General features: G+C 42.6%; 1 protein-coding gene across 7 annotated transcripts in view; it reads left to right on the top strand.

Annotated features, from left to right (window-relative positions):
- VWA2 (von Willebrand factor A domain containing 2) overlaps window positions 1-17305 on the top strand; it is a 46641-nt gene that overhangs the window by 2117 nt on the left and 27219 nt on the right. For 4 of the 7 annotated variants that reach the window (XR_013839077.1, XR_013839078.1, XR_013839079.1 and 1 more), the window contains exons 2-6: window positions 386-516; window positions 8070-8131; window positions 10024-10098; window positions 13611-13744; window positions 13989-14098. Coding sequence is in view for 4 of the 7 variants with exons in the window: in XM_079976656.1 (XP_079832782.1) it covers window positions 8080-8131; window positions 10024-10098; window positions 13611-13744; window positions 13989-14098 (371 nt within the window). In the remaining 3 variants the exon portion in view is untranslated. Of the gene's footprint in view, window positions 1-34; window positions 137-385; window positions 517-8069; window positions 8132-10023; window positions 10099-13610; window positions 13745-13988; window positions 14099-17305 lie in introns of those variants that run through there. The other 3 variants (XM_079976657.1, XM_079976659.1, XM_079976658.1) reach the window with 3 other exon arrangements.

Here is a 17305-nt window from a genome sequence, read left to right as displayed (position 1 = left end):
TGAAACAGTTCTCAAACTTTCAGGTTCTCCAGAACTCTTCTGCAAGACTTGGGTATGAAGCATGGGCGTAGCCAGGATTTATGTTGAGATGGTGGGGGCACGACACTCGCCTGCCATCTTCCTCTCTCTTAGTTAAGTATTTTTATTTATTTATTTGAATGGGGGGGCAGCCGTCCTGCCTTCTCCCATGGTATGAAGCAAAATGGGCAAAACCCCACGAGTTTGCAGTCCCATCTTCATTAACATACAGCCTTAAAGAGAGTTCTGGAGAACTTGAAAGCTTGATCACTATTACATTGTATTTGCCCCCAGAAAGATATTACTCTGTTGTGACTTTTAGATACTCTCAAATGAGCTGACAAGGCTTTCTCCATTTTTTCCACAGAACCTTGTGCGCAGTTCCTCCCAGTCCTGGACTAGCTGCCCGTGATGGTATGTTAATAGCCACAAGCAGTTTCCTAGTTTTGCAGTTACCAAAAGGGGGCAGCTGTTGCCTGCAGTGCAAAAAATCAAAAGGTGATTTATTTCTACATTCATTTTTCTTTTTTTCTTTTTTGGGGTTGAGAGCAGTGTCTTGTTTCTACTCCGTGCAGTTAGATGGGAAGATAGGTATCTCCTTTGTCTATCTGTGTGCCTCAGGAACCGTGCCAGCTTCCTGGAAGCATACCTGTAAATAAAATGGATCCCTTTCTGCAAATGCAGCCACGACATGATCTTATCAGTGACATGTGCTCATCTGCTTTGCTGAGGGCCTCTCGGGCAGGTTTCTGGGAGCAGCTGTGAAAAATGTAGTTGCTGGTCTAACTGAATCAGAACAATGAGTCGATATGGTGAGGTAAGGCAGAAATGTGGCCCCCAGAACAAGGAGAGGGATGTAGTGGTAGAGCATCGGCACTGTAAGCCCAGGTCCCCAGATTCAACCATGGCACTGCCAATTAAAAGTCTGGAACAGGTAACATGCTTGGAACATGAAGCCTGCGACATTGGAGTGGCATGGGAGACTTTAGGAAGGACAACCTATTTGCCAGTCCCACCAAATGGTCCTATGTAAGATGTGCAAAGGAAAAACGAAATTTATTCCTTTCCCTTTAATGTAAGCCTAGCCTATTCTTTATATTCCCTACCAGTTCATCACTTTCTCTTTTCTCTTGGCCTAATCAATCAAAAATTGCATTGATGCCTCAAGGATATTTATATATTTTTCATGGATCTCGGTAAGGTGATTCCGTGGCAGAATGCATTGGGGAGTGAGTGGCCCATTGTAAGATTTTTAGTTGGACCAACGCCAACAAACTTACTATCCACAAATAATTGACCATCTTGTATGCACAGTAAAACAAGGGCCATGTCTTGACTACTATGGGTTGGATGGTTTAGTGGGGATGTGCATGACACTAGTCCACTGGGGTAGGATCTCATTTATTTTTCCTGAAGGGATTTCAAGGCCTTGTTATGATCAAAAGGTAGCAAATATAGGCCAGATCACTACCAGCTGATCAATGATTATATGACTCACCAAACAAGATGTGCACCTGCTCACCATTTTGCTCTTTGATTGCTCTTCTGTTAGCCCTAGATGATTCCAATTTCATTAAGTGTGTAAGTATCTGTAGCCATAAATTCTGCATCTTTTGTCTCAATAGGCTTTAAATGTGATGTATGTGAGTTGTTGTTAGGCTAATTCTTGTGTAGGGCTGTGCTGTGCTCTTTCTTTCCTTAAACACATTTATTCAGAAGTAAACCCAACATGGGAGTGCATAAGATTCCAACATAAGTCTCCAGCATAAGTATCAATAAGCTTCTTTCCTCATTTTCCTTGCCTGTTTGGCTGCTTCATTGTGAAAATTATGAATCTTTGGACTACTCCACCCATTTTACAGCCGCAAACAAGAGCTTACCAGTACTTTTACATGCAGTAGGAAGTTGCATCAATCCTTGTGTGATATACACAGTAAAATATTTGTGCACATGTGCATAAAACACCATGTGAAGCTCCCATACAATAGCAGATTATTATTGGAACAAGCAGCACATGCTCACAGTTTGGATACCTCATAATTTTGAATGTGTTTACCTCAACACAAAAAATGAACAAAAAATACATTTCAACATCCCACCAGGACCACAAGTTTGGCTTCATTCAAAGTTTGATTAACGGGAAAAGCAATAATAAGATCCAAGCTGAGGTGTGATTAAATAGCAGTGGAATATCATATATACGGGACATGGGTGGTGCTGTGGATAAAACCACAAAGCCTGAGGCTTGCTGATCAGAAGGTCGTTGGTTCGAATCCCCGCGATGGAGTGAGCTCCTGTTGCTCGGTCCCTGCTCCTGCCAACCTAGCAGTTCGAAAGCACGTCAAAGTGCAAGTAGATAAATAGGTACCGCTCCGGTGGGAAGGTAAATGGCATTTCCGTGCACTGCTCTGGTTCGCCAGAAGCGGCTTAGTCATGCTGGCCACATGACCCGGAAGCTGTACACTGGCTCCCTCCGCCAATAAAGTGAGATGAGCGCCACAACCCCAGAGTCGGTCACAACTGGACCTAATGGTCAGGGGTCCCTTTACCTTTACCTATCATATATACATGTGTAAAACTAGACTTTCCAAGGATGATATGGGGATTCCAAATTGTTTATGCATATTCCGGTTGTGACAGGAGCATGCAATAAAGGGCTGTTTCTTTAGTGTTTCTTTCTATCTGAACCAAATGAACTCTTTGCTCAAGAGTTTTAGAACTTGTCAACCAAAGCAAATATAAGCCTCCCTGACTCACCTGTTCCACCTCAGCTTTCATGATTTGTAATAGCAGGTGTATCTAATTCAATTAGAAGGCTTAAAATAAGTTGAAGTAGGTCTCTTGCTTCAGCTAAAATGGTACTAAATAGGAATCAGCATTTGGTCTGTCTGTCTAAAATTAAGACTAACCAATTTGCATTACAAAAATGTAGCTTTTCTCAGTTCAGAATTGTTCATGCTCATCCTCAGCATGCTGTTTTCAGTCTATATTGACTCTCGATCCTGCCGCCTACGAAGTTTGTTGTGGTTACTTGATACATGTTTGAAACCTGTCCCCTTGACTAGGCTGTGCCTTTTCCTACTTGCATGTGTCCAAAGTGAACGTAGAAGGCAGTGGTGACTGCAGTCTTGGCATACGCCCACCCACAATGTCACTGGGCAGGTCTGGATACATCCTTCCCCATTGACTGGACAACCTACTTCTGTTTTCAATTGGACACACTGTGGGGTAATCAAACTCTGCAGAATCAGTCTGCAATGAACTTTGACTTTCAGAATGTCTTAAGAAGCACTTTTCATGGGGCAAATAAATATGCAGTACATCTAGATAGTGTGTAGATGCCTTTAGGGAAAAAAACCCAAACGCAATCTCCGCTGATTCTAGAATAAATGCAGCCATAAGCTGCATCTGCAAAAAGAGCACGAAAGCTTGTATTACTTGTTGCACTGGCTCTTTATAACAGCTGACCTTTAAAACAACCAGATTATTTTTCAAAGTCTGTTTTATTTCTAAGATTCCATTATTATATGAGTGTTCTTTCAGTCTCTTGCTGCAAGAAGTAGGAGGGCTTGAAGTCCCCAGCCTAATGAGCCAGCTTGTTGTATGTTGGATCCATATCAAAAGAGAGGCAGTAATTAATTAAAGTTGTACCTACTGCTTGACACTTTCTAATGATTTATTCCCACCCCATTTTTTGGCAACACTTGTTGAAGGGCCTGTTGTTCTAGGCAAGTACACACTTCAACTATTTTGATGATTATGTCTGCTGGGGAGAAGAGTTAAGCAAAATTGCTATGAAATGTGCTCTTTAGAATTATATGTAGTCACCTACATGCCTGCCCTCTTGGCAAATGTAGGATCAATTCACCCAGCTAAGAATGTGAGTTAAATTTAGGCATATGATGCTCAGATTTTTAGGTGCTTAGGGTTGTGTTTTAGTGTTTATAACTGCCTGCCTGTCTTTCTTAGGTGATAATAAGCATACACAGAAACTACGAAAAGCAGAAAGGAGGAGTTGTTTTATTTGACATTAGTTGCTTCCTACAAAATAGTCTTTAAGTGACATACAAAAAGGTTGAATATCAACTTAAGGAGCCATTTCTAGATGATAAATATCCAGTTTGCACGACTGTTTGATATCTGGTTGCATGGGCTGAGTTTGGGCATGGAACGAAGCAGATCTATGGTTATATATTGCATTGCCTCATCATTTTTGGAAACATTTGCGTTAGGAAAGTTATAGTGTGTGCTCTAAACAGCAGGAACTTGTGACGTGGTGAAACATTTGCATGGACACTTTGTCTGCTCATACTTGATTCCGCATCATCTCTTAGGGTTGTGTGAGCTGGCTTGAAACTCCCTATCCTTCGATAATGGTCCTAATCCTTCTCAGTGGTCTTGTTTTTTTAAAAAAAGAATCAAAAATCTATACCAAAGTTGCAACTCTTAAACACTAAATTACTGACAGACATGTCCAACCTTCTGTGTCTACATATGAAGAAGGTAGTATGATCGAACAAAAAGTGTCCAATGGTGCTTTTGGTTTTACATCTCAGAGGCCACATTTTCAAACTCCACTTACCACAAACTGATCAACCTTCTTTGTACAGTGATGCATATTTTGCCCAGTTGACTTGCAGCACATTTTTCCATCAGTGTTATGTTTTGGAAGCCACAAGTTTTAGTAAAACATCAGAGCTCCATTTTTTCCTGTTTCTTTGAATGGGTCTTATTCCAGGTTCTCTGCGGAAAGGGGAAGAAGGACCATAGCTCAGAGCATCTGTGTTCTTGGTTGTTCCCCTTCAGCTGCATTCTTGGTGACTGTCCCTCAAATACAAGTTATGGATAAGGCCAGACTAGACACATGAGGCAATTATGTCTCGGAGAGATGTGGTGCCCTATTTACATATAACTCAGAGGTGGAATCTACTTTTTGCACAAAAGTAGAGTGCAATAGAGTGAGGAGGGGAGCAAAACCTGCTCTTCTCATGCCTTGTTTTGCCGCTGTATGTAGGCTTAAGCCAAGGGGGTGGGTGAGGGTGGCAGCTTTTCCAGCCCAGGGACCATGTTTCCTTCTGGGCAACCTTCCAGGGAGCCACATGTCAGGAGTGGGCAGGGCCAGAGACAAAAGTGTGTGAAGAAATTAATATAAATGTTACATTTGTATGTAGTTTCCACACATGTTCATTTACACTTCTCTAACCATCATCTCCTGGCAAATAGAAGGGGAAGAAATGGAGGCAGTGAGAGATTTTACTTTATTGGGCCCCATAATCCCTGCAGATGGTGACAGCAGTCACGAAATTAAAAGATGCCTGCTTCTTGGGAGAAAAGCAATGACAAACCTAGACAGCATCTTAAAAAGCAGAGACATCACCTTGCCAACAAAGGTCCGTATAGTTAAAGCTATGGTTTTCCCAGTAGTGATGTATGGAAGTGAGAGCTGGACCATAAAGAAGACTGATCCCCGAAGAATTGATGCCTTTGAATTATGGTGCTGGAGGAGACTCTTGAGAGTCCCATGGACTACAAGAAGATCAAACCTCTCCATTCTGAAGGAAATCAGCCCTGAGTGCTCACTGGAAGGACAGATCGTGAAGCTGAGGCTCCAATACTTTGGCCACCTCATGAGAAGAGAAGACTCCCTGGAAAAGACCCTGATGTTGGGAAAGATTGAGGGCACAAGGAGAAGGGGACGACAGAGGATGAGATAGTTGGACGGTGTTCTCAAAGCTACCAGCATGAGTTTGACCAAATTGCGGGAGGCAGTGGAAGACAGGAGTGCCTGGCGTGGTCTGGTCCATGTGGTCACAAAGAGTCAGACACGACTAAATGACTAAACAACAACAATAACAAACCATCATCCAAACAAGTAGAAGTTTGAGGCCACATTTCAGCCGGGGAAATGTACTTGGGAGTGCAAAGTAGGACAAGTAAGAAGTGTGGAGAGAGTTCTGAAGGCCAGAAAGAGGCCCAGAGGGCCACAATTGGGCCACAAAGTTAAGAGCCCCTTTCTGGCTTAAGTGTTCATTTTTCTGCCCACATCAGAGCTGGGCTTGGGGGCAGAGTGCTTAAAAAAAAAATGGAACACAGCATTAGCAGTGTTAGGCATTCTTCTTACCTGCCTGCTACTTGGTGGTTGTTTTGGTTAGATGCAGACACTTCCATCCCTGATTTATATAGGAATAGGGAAAACACACCTAAGGTATCATATCTAGTTTGGTCATGTGTGTTTATAATAATATAATATATATATACACAGTATTAATATGTATTATAAATGCAGCTCAGGCTCCTTTAAAACTTTTGCACAGCTGTTGTTCCATTCACAGCTATGAACATTCAGACTCTTTTAGTGATACAGATGTTTGTAAATACTGCCTAATAAATTTATTCATAAGTGCATGCTATGTTTGCTGCTTTCAGTTTTTCCTTTAAAAGAGTAGAGTGGTGCAGCTGGGTGAAATAATTTCCCTTGAGAAATCTAAGATCTAAAGTTGAGATAGGAGTGTCATGAAAACACCCTTATCTCCCCACACTTTGTGCTATAGCGTCCTGGTTGACTCACCTGCCAGGGCAAGTGGGGACTTGTTCATGTGTTTCTGGGAATTTACAGTCAAGCAGTTCTGGAGTTATTTGAGTGCGCATTTGTGGGGAGTGGAGAAATATATCATTATCTTACTGGCATATCCCAGGAGATGGACTGGAGAAAGAGGGAACCAGAGCTATTTGCGGAACTCTGTTGTTGTTGTTGTTGTGGTGGTGGTGGTGGTGGTGGTGTTGTTGTTGTTGTCGCCGTTACCTTCATTTGGTTAAACAAGGAATGGGGAACCTGAGGCCCTCCAGTTGTTGTTGGACTATACCTGTGTTCCTTGGCCATTGGCCATGCCTGTTGAGTCCAATGGGAACTGGAGTCCAACAGCATCTGAAGGGCCACAGCTTCTGTCTCCCTGGGTTAAAAACAGAATGACCTGTCCTGTAGAGAATCAGCCCTTTGAGCATTAATTATGTTTGTAAAATATAAGAAATATAGGTATGCAAGAGTCAGACAAATGTCCAGAATTCAGCTAGTAAAATAAGAGGTGGTGGGATTTGAGTCTCCCTAGAAAGCATATGGCCTCTGACGTAGGGACATGGACTGTGGTTGGCAAGGAGAAGCACTTGTGCCTTTTCAAACGTACTCTGCTTGAACTACCAGTTTGTAGATGCAAAGAACCACCTTGGTTCATACATGGTATAGGAAAATGAGGCTCCAGGGCATCCCAAAAGCCTCTGGAAAGATTTAGGGGCCAAACACCAGCTGTCCTATGTTAAATATGTTTCTACTGTTTTTAGCTCTGACATTACCTTTGGCAAAATACCTGAAAGGATATTAATCACTATCTCAGGCTGTATCCAAGGAGCTCGATGTAGCAAATGTTGAGTTCTCAGCTGGCCTTCCATTAGGTATTAGCCAGGCTCGGATCTACTTGCCTCCATTGATAGACCTATGCTGTGTGACATCTTTCCTTATGTATCTAGTCTATCTTCAGCAAGAGATGCTGATCCGTAGGCATTAATATGCTGCTTCCCAGGATTCTAGTCTAAAGCTTTCTGTTGAAAAATAGTGCTGAACCAGAGGAGCTCAAATGAAGCTTTGTGAGTTGGTAGATGGGGCATTATATATATAGCATAGCACATGATTCACAAACAATAGATCAAGACTCGCCAATGAGTCATGCCAGCCTTACGTCACCAAACTATAGTTTCCATGTACAGTTTAAATGGAAAGTTTTAGCTACAGTAAACTTGGGCACTAGCCAGCTAGATAGAGGCCAGATCTTTGTTTATGCAAAAATGTCATTGCTGTTTAGAGCAGCATAAGGAGGTTTATAAGTAGCTCATAAAGTTAAATGGTCTGATGTGTGATGTACAATCAGAAAATGGATCTGTTTGCAATTGTATAGTGTGCACCAGCTGCCACTAATACGCTTTGATAGTCAAGATCTTAAAAGTCAGATTATATGTTTAGCACCTTTCCTAGAAATAATACGTGCCTTTTTACCACACAGTGCTGTCATCATGAGCCTCTTGATGTGTCTTACCTACGCTTGCATTTTCCTGTTTTCCCAAGGTGAGTTTACAAGGTAAATAGTCGTGGGTGGAATGCCGTGTCCTGCAAAATCTGCCCTTTTAAACAGAGGAGAAAGTTGGTGATGGTTGTAGAATAAGGAATAAGGCTGCATCCACTTAGGCACAAATTTGTATGGTACTTGTGCATCAGCTCCACACAAATGTGTGACCAAATCATACACTGTGCTGTGCTGCGCATGCACAGAAAATGAACAATATCATTGGTACAAATCTTATAACAGCATTTGTGTGGTGTCCAGAATGGTATAAAACCAGGTCACTCTCTTCGTTCTTTAAGTTACAACATGCCACACAATCCTTCTTTCTGATCCTGTTGTCTCACAGCAACAGGAATCAAGCTGATTCACCCAGCCAAACTGTTACTAGCCAAACCGTTGCTTACTGCAATGCACAGGGGGGTGAGAGTTCCCCCAGAGGAGATCACACTTGCTTCACACCTCCTCTGGTTCTCCTGTTGCTGTGCTGCTGCAAGCTTAACCATGATTTGGTTTAGGGTGTCATCCAAACCTGGGCTTGTGATTTGTTTTGCTGGAGACAAAATACAAGCCCAGGTTTGGATGACAAACTAAACTTGAAACATCTCAACAGGAGTGGGAACAGCAAAGACTAGCTGCAATCTCATTTTTGGGAGCCTGTATGCCTAGGACATTCATATGCCATAGTTTGGCATGAAGAAGAAGAAGAGTTTGGATTTGATATCCCGCCTTTCACTCCCTTTTAAGGAGTCTCAAAGCGGCTCACATTCTCCTTTCCCTTCCTCCCCCACAACAAACACTCTGTGAGGTGAGTGGGGCTGAGAGACTTCAAAGAAGTGTGACTGGCCCAAGGTCACCCAGCAGCTGCATGTGGAGGAGCGGGGACGTGAACCCGGTTCCCCAGATTACGAGACTACCGCTCTTAACCACTACACCACACTCGCTCTTAACCACTACACCACACTGGCTCTCATGGCATTATGTCTAAACCTTCTCAAAGTTCTAGTTTATCAAGATCTGTCCGGAGGGCCTAAGCAAGACCTACCAATACGTGAGCCACAAAACTCTCCAGTGAACCCCATCAAACAAACTTTATGCTGTGACCTGGTAAAGTTTTAAAATGATTAAAAAATATTTTCAACTGTAAGGAAATTACTCAATTTATACACTGATACCAGTCAGTTTTAAGTCAGCTCCGTCAATTCCATAACATTTTGTTCAGTGTTGAAGCAGAGTAGACCCATTGAAACTTATGAGCATGACGACTATTAATTTCAGTGGGTCTACTCAAGAGTAAAATTTAGTTGAATACCGCCTAGTATTCTTTTGTGTCTTGTGCACCTTGATAGCCTTTCTGCAGCTGAAAAAGCTAGATTGTTGTGCTTATTGTATGACCATTTGCATCTTTAAATGGGTGCCAAAGAGAAAGCACACAACCTATCCTGTCCTCAGGGGCAGAGGAAGGGAGGTGTGATGGGGCCATCCGCCCCAGGTGTCACCACTGAGGGGGGTGACAAAATGGCGGGCGGCACTCACTGTGGGGCTTGCAGCACACCCAAGCCATGCATCTTTCCTGGGAGTGACACAGTGGTTGGGTGCCCCCAGGCTCTGTGCTGCCCCAAACTGTCTGCCTGCTGCCTCCCCCCAACTGTGGGGCAGCTGAGTGGGAGGAGACAGGCAGACTCCTCAGAGGCCCCGCATCACATCCTGCCCCGGCTGGCCCCACCCTTGGGCGCAGGTCATGTCCGCCGCCCGGGTGCCCAACGGGCTTGCTCTGCCACTGCCTGTCCCTATCCTGATATTTTCTGGAAATCATCTGAAAGCAATACTTTAAAGAGGTTCTGTTAAAATATTTTGGTAATAGCTGGTTAACTGTGTTGATGACTTGATTTTATAGCACTTGTGTCATGGAGCATCCAAGAACTGCACGTCAGCCAGGAAACCATTGAGAAAATTTCAGCAGCTGGCCAACGTGAGTGTTTTTCCTTTGTTGCACAAAAAGCTCTTGCAATGCCTAGTTCTCCCACCTGCAGATTTGTACCCTTCATTACATGATCAACATATTTTTATTCACCCAGCTATTTAAAATAATTTCTGATCTTTGACTATGAGCTCCTAATGTTGTGTAATTTATTCTATATTTATGCTGCCAAGCTAGTTTGATCTGCAGGCTGAAAAGTTTTTATGTTGCTGTAGTGGGAGGTGAACTTGGGGAGAAGAGCAGCTGTGGAAACTGTATGGTTTATACCCATTAATTGTGTGTTGGGATTTGTGCTTGACACCTTTGGCTGTGCATTCTGAGTATATGTCTTTTTTCCTAGCGGATTAATTTCAGCTATAGTATTATCCTCTGTTGCTGAAACATCTCAGTGTTCCAGCAACCATTTAATGAGGGGTGCAGTGGACTATTGCCAGATAGGAATTAACAAGGTTACTGTATAACATGACTCAGTGGCTTTCAGTGGAATGCTTTAAAACTTTCAATCCCTTTTAATCTGTTTTTAGGGGGGGCGGACTGATTTCAAATCTTTTTAACTAGGCAGAAATCGAAGCCAAAGGGGATAATGATGTGCTGTCCTGGAAGACAAAGTAAAAGAGAGAGGAAATCAAGAATAAATTCATGGCTGCCTTATTTAAAAATGCAAATTTCTCATTCCTTGCTGCATGAACAGTTCCTACTTGTTTTTTTAAAATTAGTTCAGTTTTTATATATCAGAGGAGTTAGGATGGGTAACAACGGTTTAAGGTGGGAGGGGGCTATAAAAACAAATACAGTACACCGTAATATGTAAGTTACATAGGATTTAAATTGACCCACTATACCTGTTGAATGTGAAAATCTTTTACCAATTAAATGCTTCTTGTCCCCTTAATGCATTTTATCTGCAGGGGGGTTTCCCCTGCATTGAGGGGCAGCTGGGCCATACCACTGGTCCCATTCACAGATGACACCGTTCCAGCCACCTACTGTTCACAAGTTGAGTCTGGAAGTCTGAGCAAGGAAGCCTATGCATGCAGACCTCTATGCAGTGCATTTTTGCTAAAAAAAATTTTTTTAGGGCTACTCTTTTTCCTACTTATATTGAAATACTGTCCCTCTATTTAGATACACAAAATGTTGGGGGGTATGCGTACCCCTGTTTCTCCCCCCGCAGAAGAAACACTGCCTCTGTGCAAAGTACAATCCTATATGATGGGTAGTCCAGGTCAGTAAAACCCTACATGCATAGAAATCATAGGGTCCAGGGAGCTGGGGACAGGGTTTGGGCCATCATGTGAAGGGGTCTCTTGGAATACGCCAAACAAAAATATAGGATGTAGGGAATTCATAACTGGCTTCCCCAATGTTTGCTTTTACAGTACTTATAAGCAGATAATAGTGGAACTCTGAATTTGATTGGAGCAGTATGGAGCAAGGCGATTTAACTCTTCCCTTAAAGATGGCATTTCTTGTTACTTTATTAGAATAATGTGTGTCCCACCTTTTACATCTACCAGAGTAGGACTCTGAGAAGCTAAGAACATTCAAGAAACAACAAAGCAATCATTAAAAATTAAAATGGGGAGGGGAAGAAACAAGACACAAGAGGGCAGATAACTGAGAACATCATCATCTGCTTAAAATAAATAAGGCTAATAAAAACCCGGGCTCCTCTACTGCACACAGCAGCTTCAGAGGTGTGGATTGAACACTGGGCGGGGTGGAAAGGCTAGCAGGAACCCTTCTCTTGGTGTCACCGCTGTAATCAAATTTAAGACAATCATTTCTCCTGCATGGCTGCTGTGAAAAAACATAGCAATAGAAACTTTAGGAACGCTGATCTTAGATTTCTCCCACATTTAATGGAATTTGGCCCATATAGCCTGGGGGAATACGATTTGTAAGATTCCATTTCTGATTTTGCCCATTGTCTCTGCTGTAGTTGGGCTTTCAGTAACTGAATCTGATAGCTTTTCTGTGCACTGTTTTGAGTGTTGTAGCATGGAAGCAGCCTTTACTTGCCGACATGCTTATTCCCTATTTATCAGTGCAGTCCTTTTTCTTTCCTTTTTTTTTTTACTAATTTCAGGGATGCAGAGTATTTACAGTGACTGAAACAAATGTTTTCCAAATTTCCAAGGGCATGTTTGTGCTTTGCCCATTTTCACAGGCCCCTCCCTGTAAAATGAAAGGACAACCTTAGCTTAATCCAACTCTGTCAACTTGAAGCTTCTACCTTGGCACACACTCCCAGCAACTAGTAATTGCCTTGCAGGCAAGTTTGTGCATGCTCAGGTAACACCAGGACATGGTCTCAGGAAAACCTGATGCTAGTATGAAACTGACTCTGTGAAACTTGTTTCAAGCAAACCACAAGTGTTTAAACTTATGGATTTAATAGAATCTTAGAACCGCAAGAGACTGTAGGGATCATTAATGCCAAGTCCCTCAGGCAGAATGCAATGTACCTAAATCATCCTTAACAAAGCTGTAAAGCCAAAAGAGGCTCCACGACATCTCGTTTGTGTCTTTAAATAATAAGACAGAGAGAAAATTCCTTTCAGCGCTTAGGCAGACATGATTAATCAGCAATTTATGGCAGCTAGTATTGCAGATATAACTTCTGCTCCTCTCAGACTGCAGTTTCTATGATACTATGACATTCCCCCCCACCACCACCACCAATGAGAAGGTTAGTTGAGCTTAGAGGAGTGAGCCATCTTTGGGGAATATTAAGACCTGACCCTGAAAGTTGTTGACCCAACTAGGGATGTGCTTTAAAGATCAATACAGAATCTGTGGTTCTGCAAAAGCTGTTGGGCTGTAATTCCCATCATCCTTGGGCATTGGTCATCCTGGCTGAGGCTGATGGGAATCAGAGAGTCCAACAGTACCTGGAGGGTTGCAGGTTCCTCATCCCTGGCTTTAAAGGCTTTCTCAGCCTGGTGTTTGGAACCGCAAGGCAAGACAGTTGCTTGCAACATGTAACCATATGGCTACATTCAATATTATTATCTCTTCCACTTCCTGGATTTTGGAATGGCTGGAGTGATGCTGGTTAGATCCTGATCGCTTGTGATTACAGACACCACACAGAGGACAGAGAGGGGTGTGTGAGTGTGATAAAACTAGCCTACAGTACAGAGATTAAATTCACAGTGATTGTTCTGCCTATTTTTGCCTGTGCCCCTTGCACTGAAAAGGGTTCCCCACTCGTGATCTAGAGGCTGAAAACTTTAGCAACTGGGAACAAAACAAAGAAGTGTATGTACTGAGTTTTTGTTTAATGAATGGTGATGTGCATTTGAATTCTTATTTCCTTCAGGACCTTCGCTTGCTAATGTATTATAAGGAATGTTATCCTTGGTTTCTTTTCAGCATGTATACTTCACCCCAACCCCCGCCAGTCCTCTTCTCCTCCTCCTTCTGTCCTCCCAGCCAACCTGACTTCTTAACATTATTACTATGTGTTGTGATTAAAAAATCCCTCTCTCTTCTGCCAGTAATGAATTGCTCTGCCCCAGTTGATGTCTTGTTTCTGTTCGATGGATCCTACAGCATTGGCAAAGGGAACTTTGAAAGGTCAAAATACTTAGCAGTCAAGCTTTGTGATGCTCTGGACATCAATCCAGGAAAGGTGAGCGCCCTCCACCCCCAGTTTATTTCACTCACTGGGTGCCATGTAGAATTTGGGAGATGCATGTTGCGTATGTCTGTAGGAGAATATAGGCAACTTGGGGAATTCTTGTTAGTTTATCTCTATGGGGTTTGCTAGTTCACTTCCCATGTCTGTTCTTGCTGTAGCCATTTTGAGCATTTCTGGAATGGTAGCAACTGCATAAAAATAAATCCGCCTTGTTGACCTTCCCCTCCCCTTTCAGGTCAGAGTGGGAGCAATACAGTTCAGCAACACTCCTCATTTGGAGTTCCCTTTGGATGCATATTTCACCAAGCAGGAGATAAAAGACAAACTCAGGAAGATTGTGTTCAAGTAAGAATTATTATACGTGCGAGTTCTTATTAAGGAAGTTAAAATAAGTAGTTGGCAAGTAATAGTTTCATTCTGATAGTTGCATGTTCATGTTGTATTTGGAACATTTTACTTTCGATGTTGTGAATGAAATATTTAATGATTTATTCATTGATTTATATCTTGACTTCATTATTTTATGGAATGGGGGGGGGGCATCTATTTGGTTCCCAGCTGGTCTCCTGTCAACCAGACCACCAGCTTAGCTTCAGCAATATGATGGCCTCATGTACCTCCAGATCATTTCCTGGGACCTAGCTTAATTGGTATATTTATATTTAAGCTGATTTTCTATATCCAGCCATATTCGGTGTCCCATGGTACAAATAGTTTAAATGTCAGTCTAACTTAACAAAAAGGCTGGCATGGGAGTAAGTTATGTTTAATCTAATAGGTCTTATTTCCAAGTGGATGTGTTAAGAATCAGAGTGTGGGTCACCAACTACAAAAGTTCTGCTAGAATAGACCAAAGGCATGGATCCAGCTTCCTATTCTCACAGTAGCCTACCAGATGCTTATGGGAAGCCAGTAAGTGGGACCTGAGTGTAACAGCACTTTCCCTATTTGTGATTCCAAGCAAAATAGTATTCAAAGGCACACAGCCACCCACCCCCTAAGTGTGCTTCAGACCACGAGATTACAAACATTACAGTGAATCAGAGATGGTCTCTTGGTGACAACCTTCATGTACAGCAAGGACTTACAAGGAACTGTTCTGGGTGGCCATTCCTTAGCTTTGGAATTCCTTCTAGTGTACATGTGTGTCGGTTACATTCTGGACCTCCACGTGCATCGGCAGCACCCACATAAGGCCACCTCTCCCCGTTCCGCCCCCTTTTGTGATGTCACGCACATATCAGACACACCTAAAACAGTCGCTTCCTGTATTCCAGAAATGATGTGTGGGGGGGGTGTTGTGGATTTTTTTTTTTGTCCCCAGGGATAGACATGAGGTCTCTAAGTGGCTAATTTGTACTGTTTTTGCATATCATTTCCCCATAACATGGTGTAGCCTAATATTTAGAAAGTTTTCCTCATTTTTACTTATTTTGAAGTATAGTTCCCCCCTTCTCTCTCAAACCCCAACATGTGCACACAGACATTCTATGCGCCAGGAAGATCTCTGCACCCCTCCAGGGCTCCAACGCAGCCCTCCCTCTGCATGATCATTTTGGACACCAAGTATGCACCTGCCACCAGGAAAGAGATGGAGAAGAGAGAAAAATGGGGTTCTGTTGTGCTAAATGGAGATTCCTCTCTGCCTCTTGTGGGACTGGACTGAGCTGTTAATGTTTCAAGAGAAGACAGGGTATGAAAAGCATACCCCCGATTCCTCTTTGACTGCTTCTGAAGTGCAACTGAAAGCAGAGGCTATGAAATGGTATTGAATATCTGGAATCTAGACATGTGCTGACATTCCTTTAATGCTGAGAAGAGAACGTTGACAGCTGCAGCAGAGATAACGTCCTTCAGTTTGCCAGTAAATCCTGGTTTTAGCTTAAAGATATCACTGGCAAAAATAGCCAGGATGGCAGCAACCACTTCAGAGGGCAGAATTGGAATATATGAAGGTCTGCATTCATGGCCACTTGGTTCTCCCCCTCCCTCTTCAATCTTTTGTCTGTGGCTCTTAATGCTAAGATAGGCTTCAAGCAGTTTAGAAGTATCACAACCAATGACGCATGCATTAAAATAGAGTGGGCCAGATTCAGCCACCTCATTCTGTTAGTAGAAGCCAATTCAAGGATTTCTGCTAGTGCATTGGGGCTGTGAGTGATCTATAGGGTGATTCTGGTTCTCATAGTGTCCTCCTTCATGGCCAAGCCCATTGTGCTTCACAAAGTCACTTTCTTGCTGATAAGAAACATGAAAAGGATAAGCATCCTGCCACAGTGTTTTTAATCACTTGCATGCAAATTTTACATCACTTATGGGGTACACCATTCCTTTTTCTCTCTGGGTGTTAGTGCCAAGAAGGCACAGTGCCTGAAAACAAAGAGGAGGCTGTTTTCTGGTGACAAACTCACATGCCTCACACGCAGGTATTTATATCAATGTGAGGTATGAGTGTGTCAATTTTGTCGTAACAAACAATGTGGAAAGGACATTCCTGGCTTGGTTGGTAAACTAAAACCGAAGGGCCTGCCAACTCATTGACTGAAAGGAACTCCCATCTCCTCAATCGAAAAACAGCCCTGGTTGCACAGGATCTAAGAAATTATTTTTTTAAAGAACCTGCAGCATTTAAAATCAAAGCCGTCAAGAGTTTCAAGTCATTTGTAGATGGAAGCAAAGCAATGACAAAATGCAGCTGGCTAAGGAAGATTTGACTGCTACTGCAGTGTTGCTGATGCGTTCTTGACATGTGGCTCAAGAGAGAGAACGTTTAAGTAAGGGAATAAAGGGGAGACCTAGAAAAGATCAAAGCCGGCTCTGGCAGGAGTTTAGAGAACTGAGAATTATAGGGTGGTACAAAGAGAAGTGTGCAGATTAAAGAACCAAGCACCACAAAGTGTGAGTATGATCAAATACTGACTACACAAGGAAATACAGAAATCACAATAAGGGTCATTTTTTAAAAACTGAATAAACATGGCCCAAAATAAAGAGTTGTAGGCGTGTGGAAATGAGGGGGTAACATTGTGATTTATTTTAAAAGGAGTTTATTCACAATTTTGCCCAAATCATTTTGAATGGAAATAAAAGCAGCTCTAAGAAAGAAGAGTACAGTAACTGGAAATGGTCAAACTGCCACAACAGGCATAGAAAACGGAGATAATCAAGGCAGTTTTGTTACAGAGTTAGTTGGAGCGGTGACTGGAAGTATGCAAGAAAATATAATACTGAATATGACCATTCTGTAATTCTCACCATAGATGGCCTCTTCAGTTATGTTAGCATTGTATATCATTTCCAGTCTTTCCTTGTGTTTGTTGCAGTCTAGATTCTTTGTATGTCAAGCATGATTTCTCACAGCAGCAGAAGAAAAACCCTGTGACAGCCAAAATACTTGGCTAATAGAGCCAGTGACCAGCTAGTAAAATCCGAGGGGGCTTCCCAGAACGGCACTTAATGTCTTGGACTTCTGCAGCCTAACATTTAACAGATGTTGGAGTGCAAGTGTGGGGGCAGAGATGAAACTGCACCTGCAGTGACTCTTTAGAAATC

Source organism: Podarcis cretensis (assembly GCF_951804945.1).
Source record: "Podarcis cretensis genome assembly, chromosome: 5".
Lineage (NCBI taxonomy): Eukaryota > Metazoa > Chordata > Lepidosauria > Squamata > Lacertidae > Podarcis > Podarcis cretensis.
This window is presented reverse-complemented; position numbering and strand designations above follow the sequence as displayed.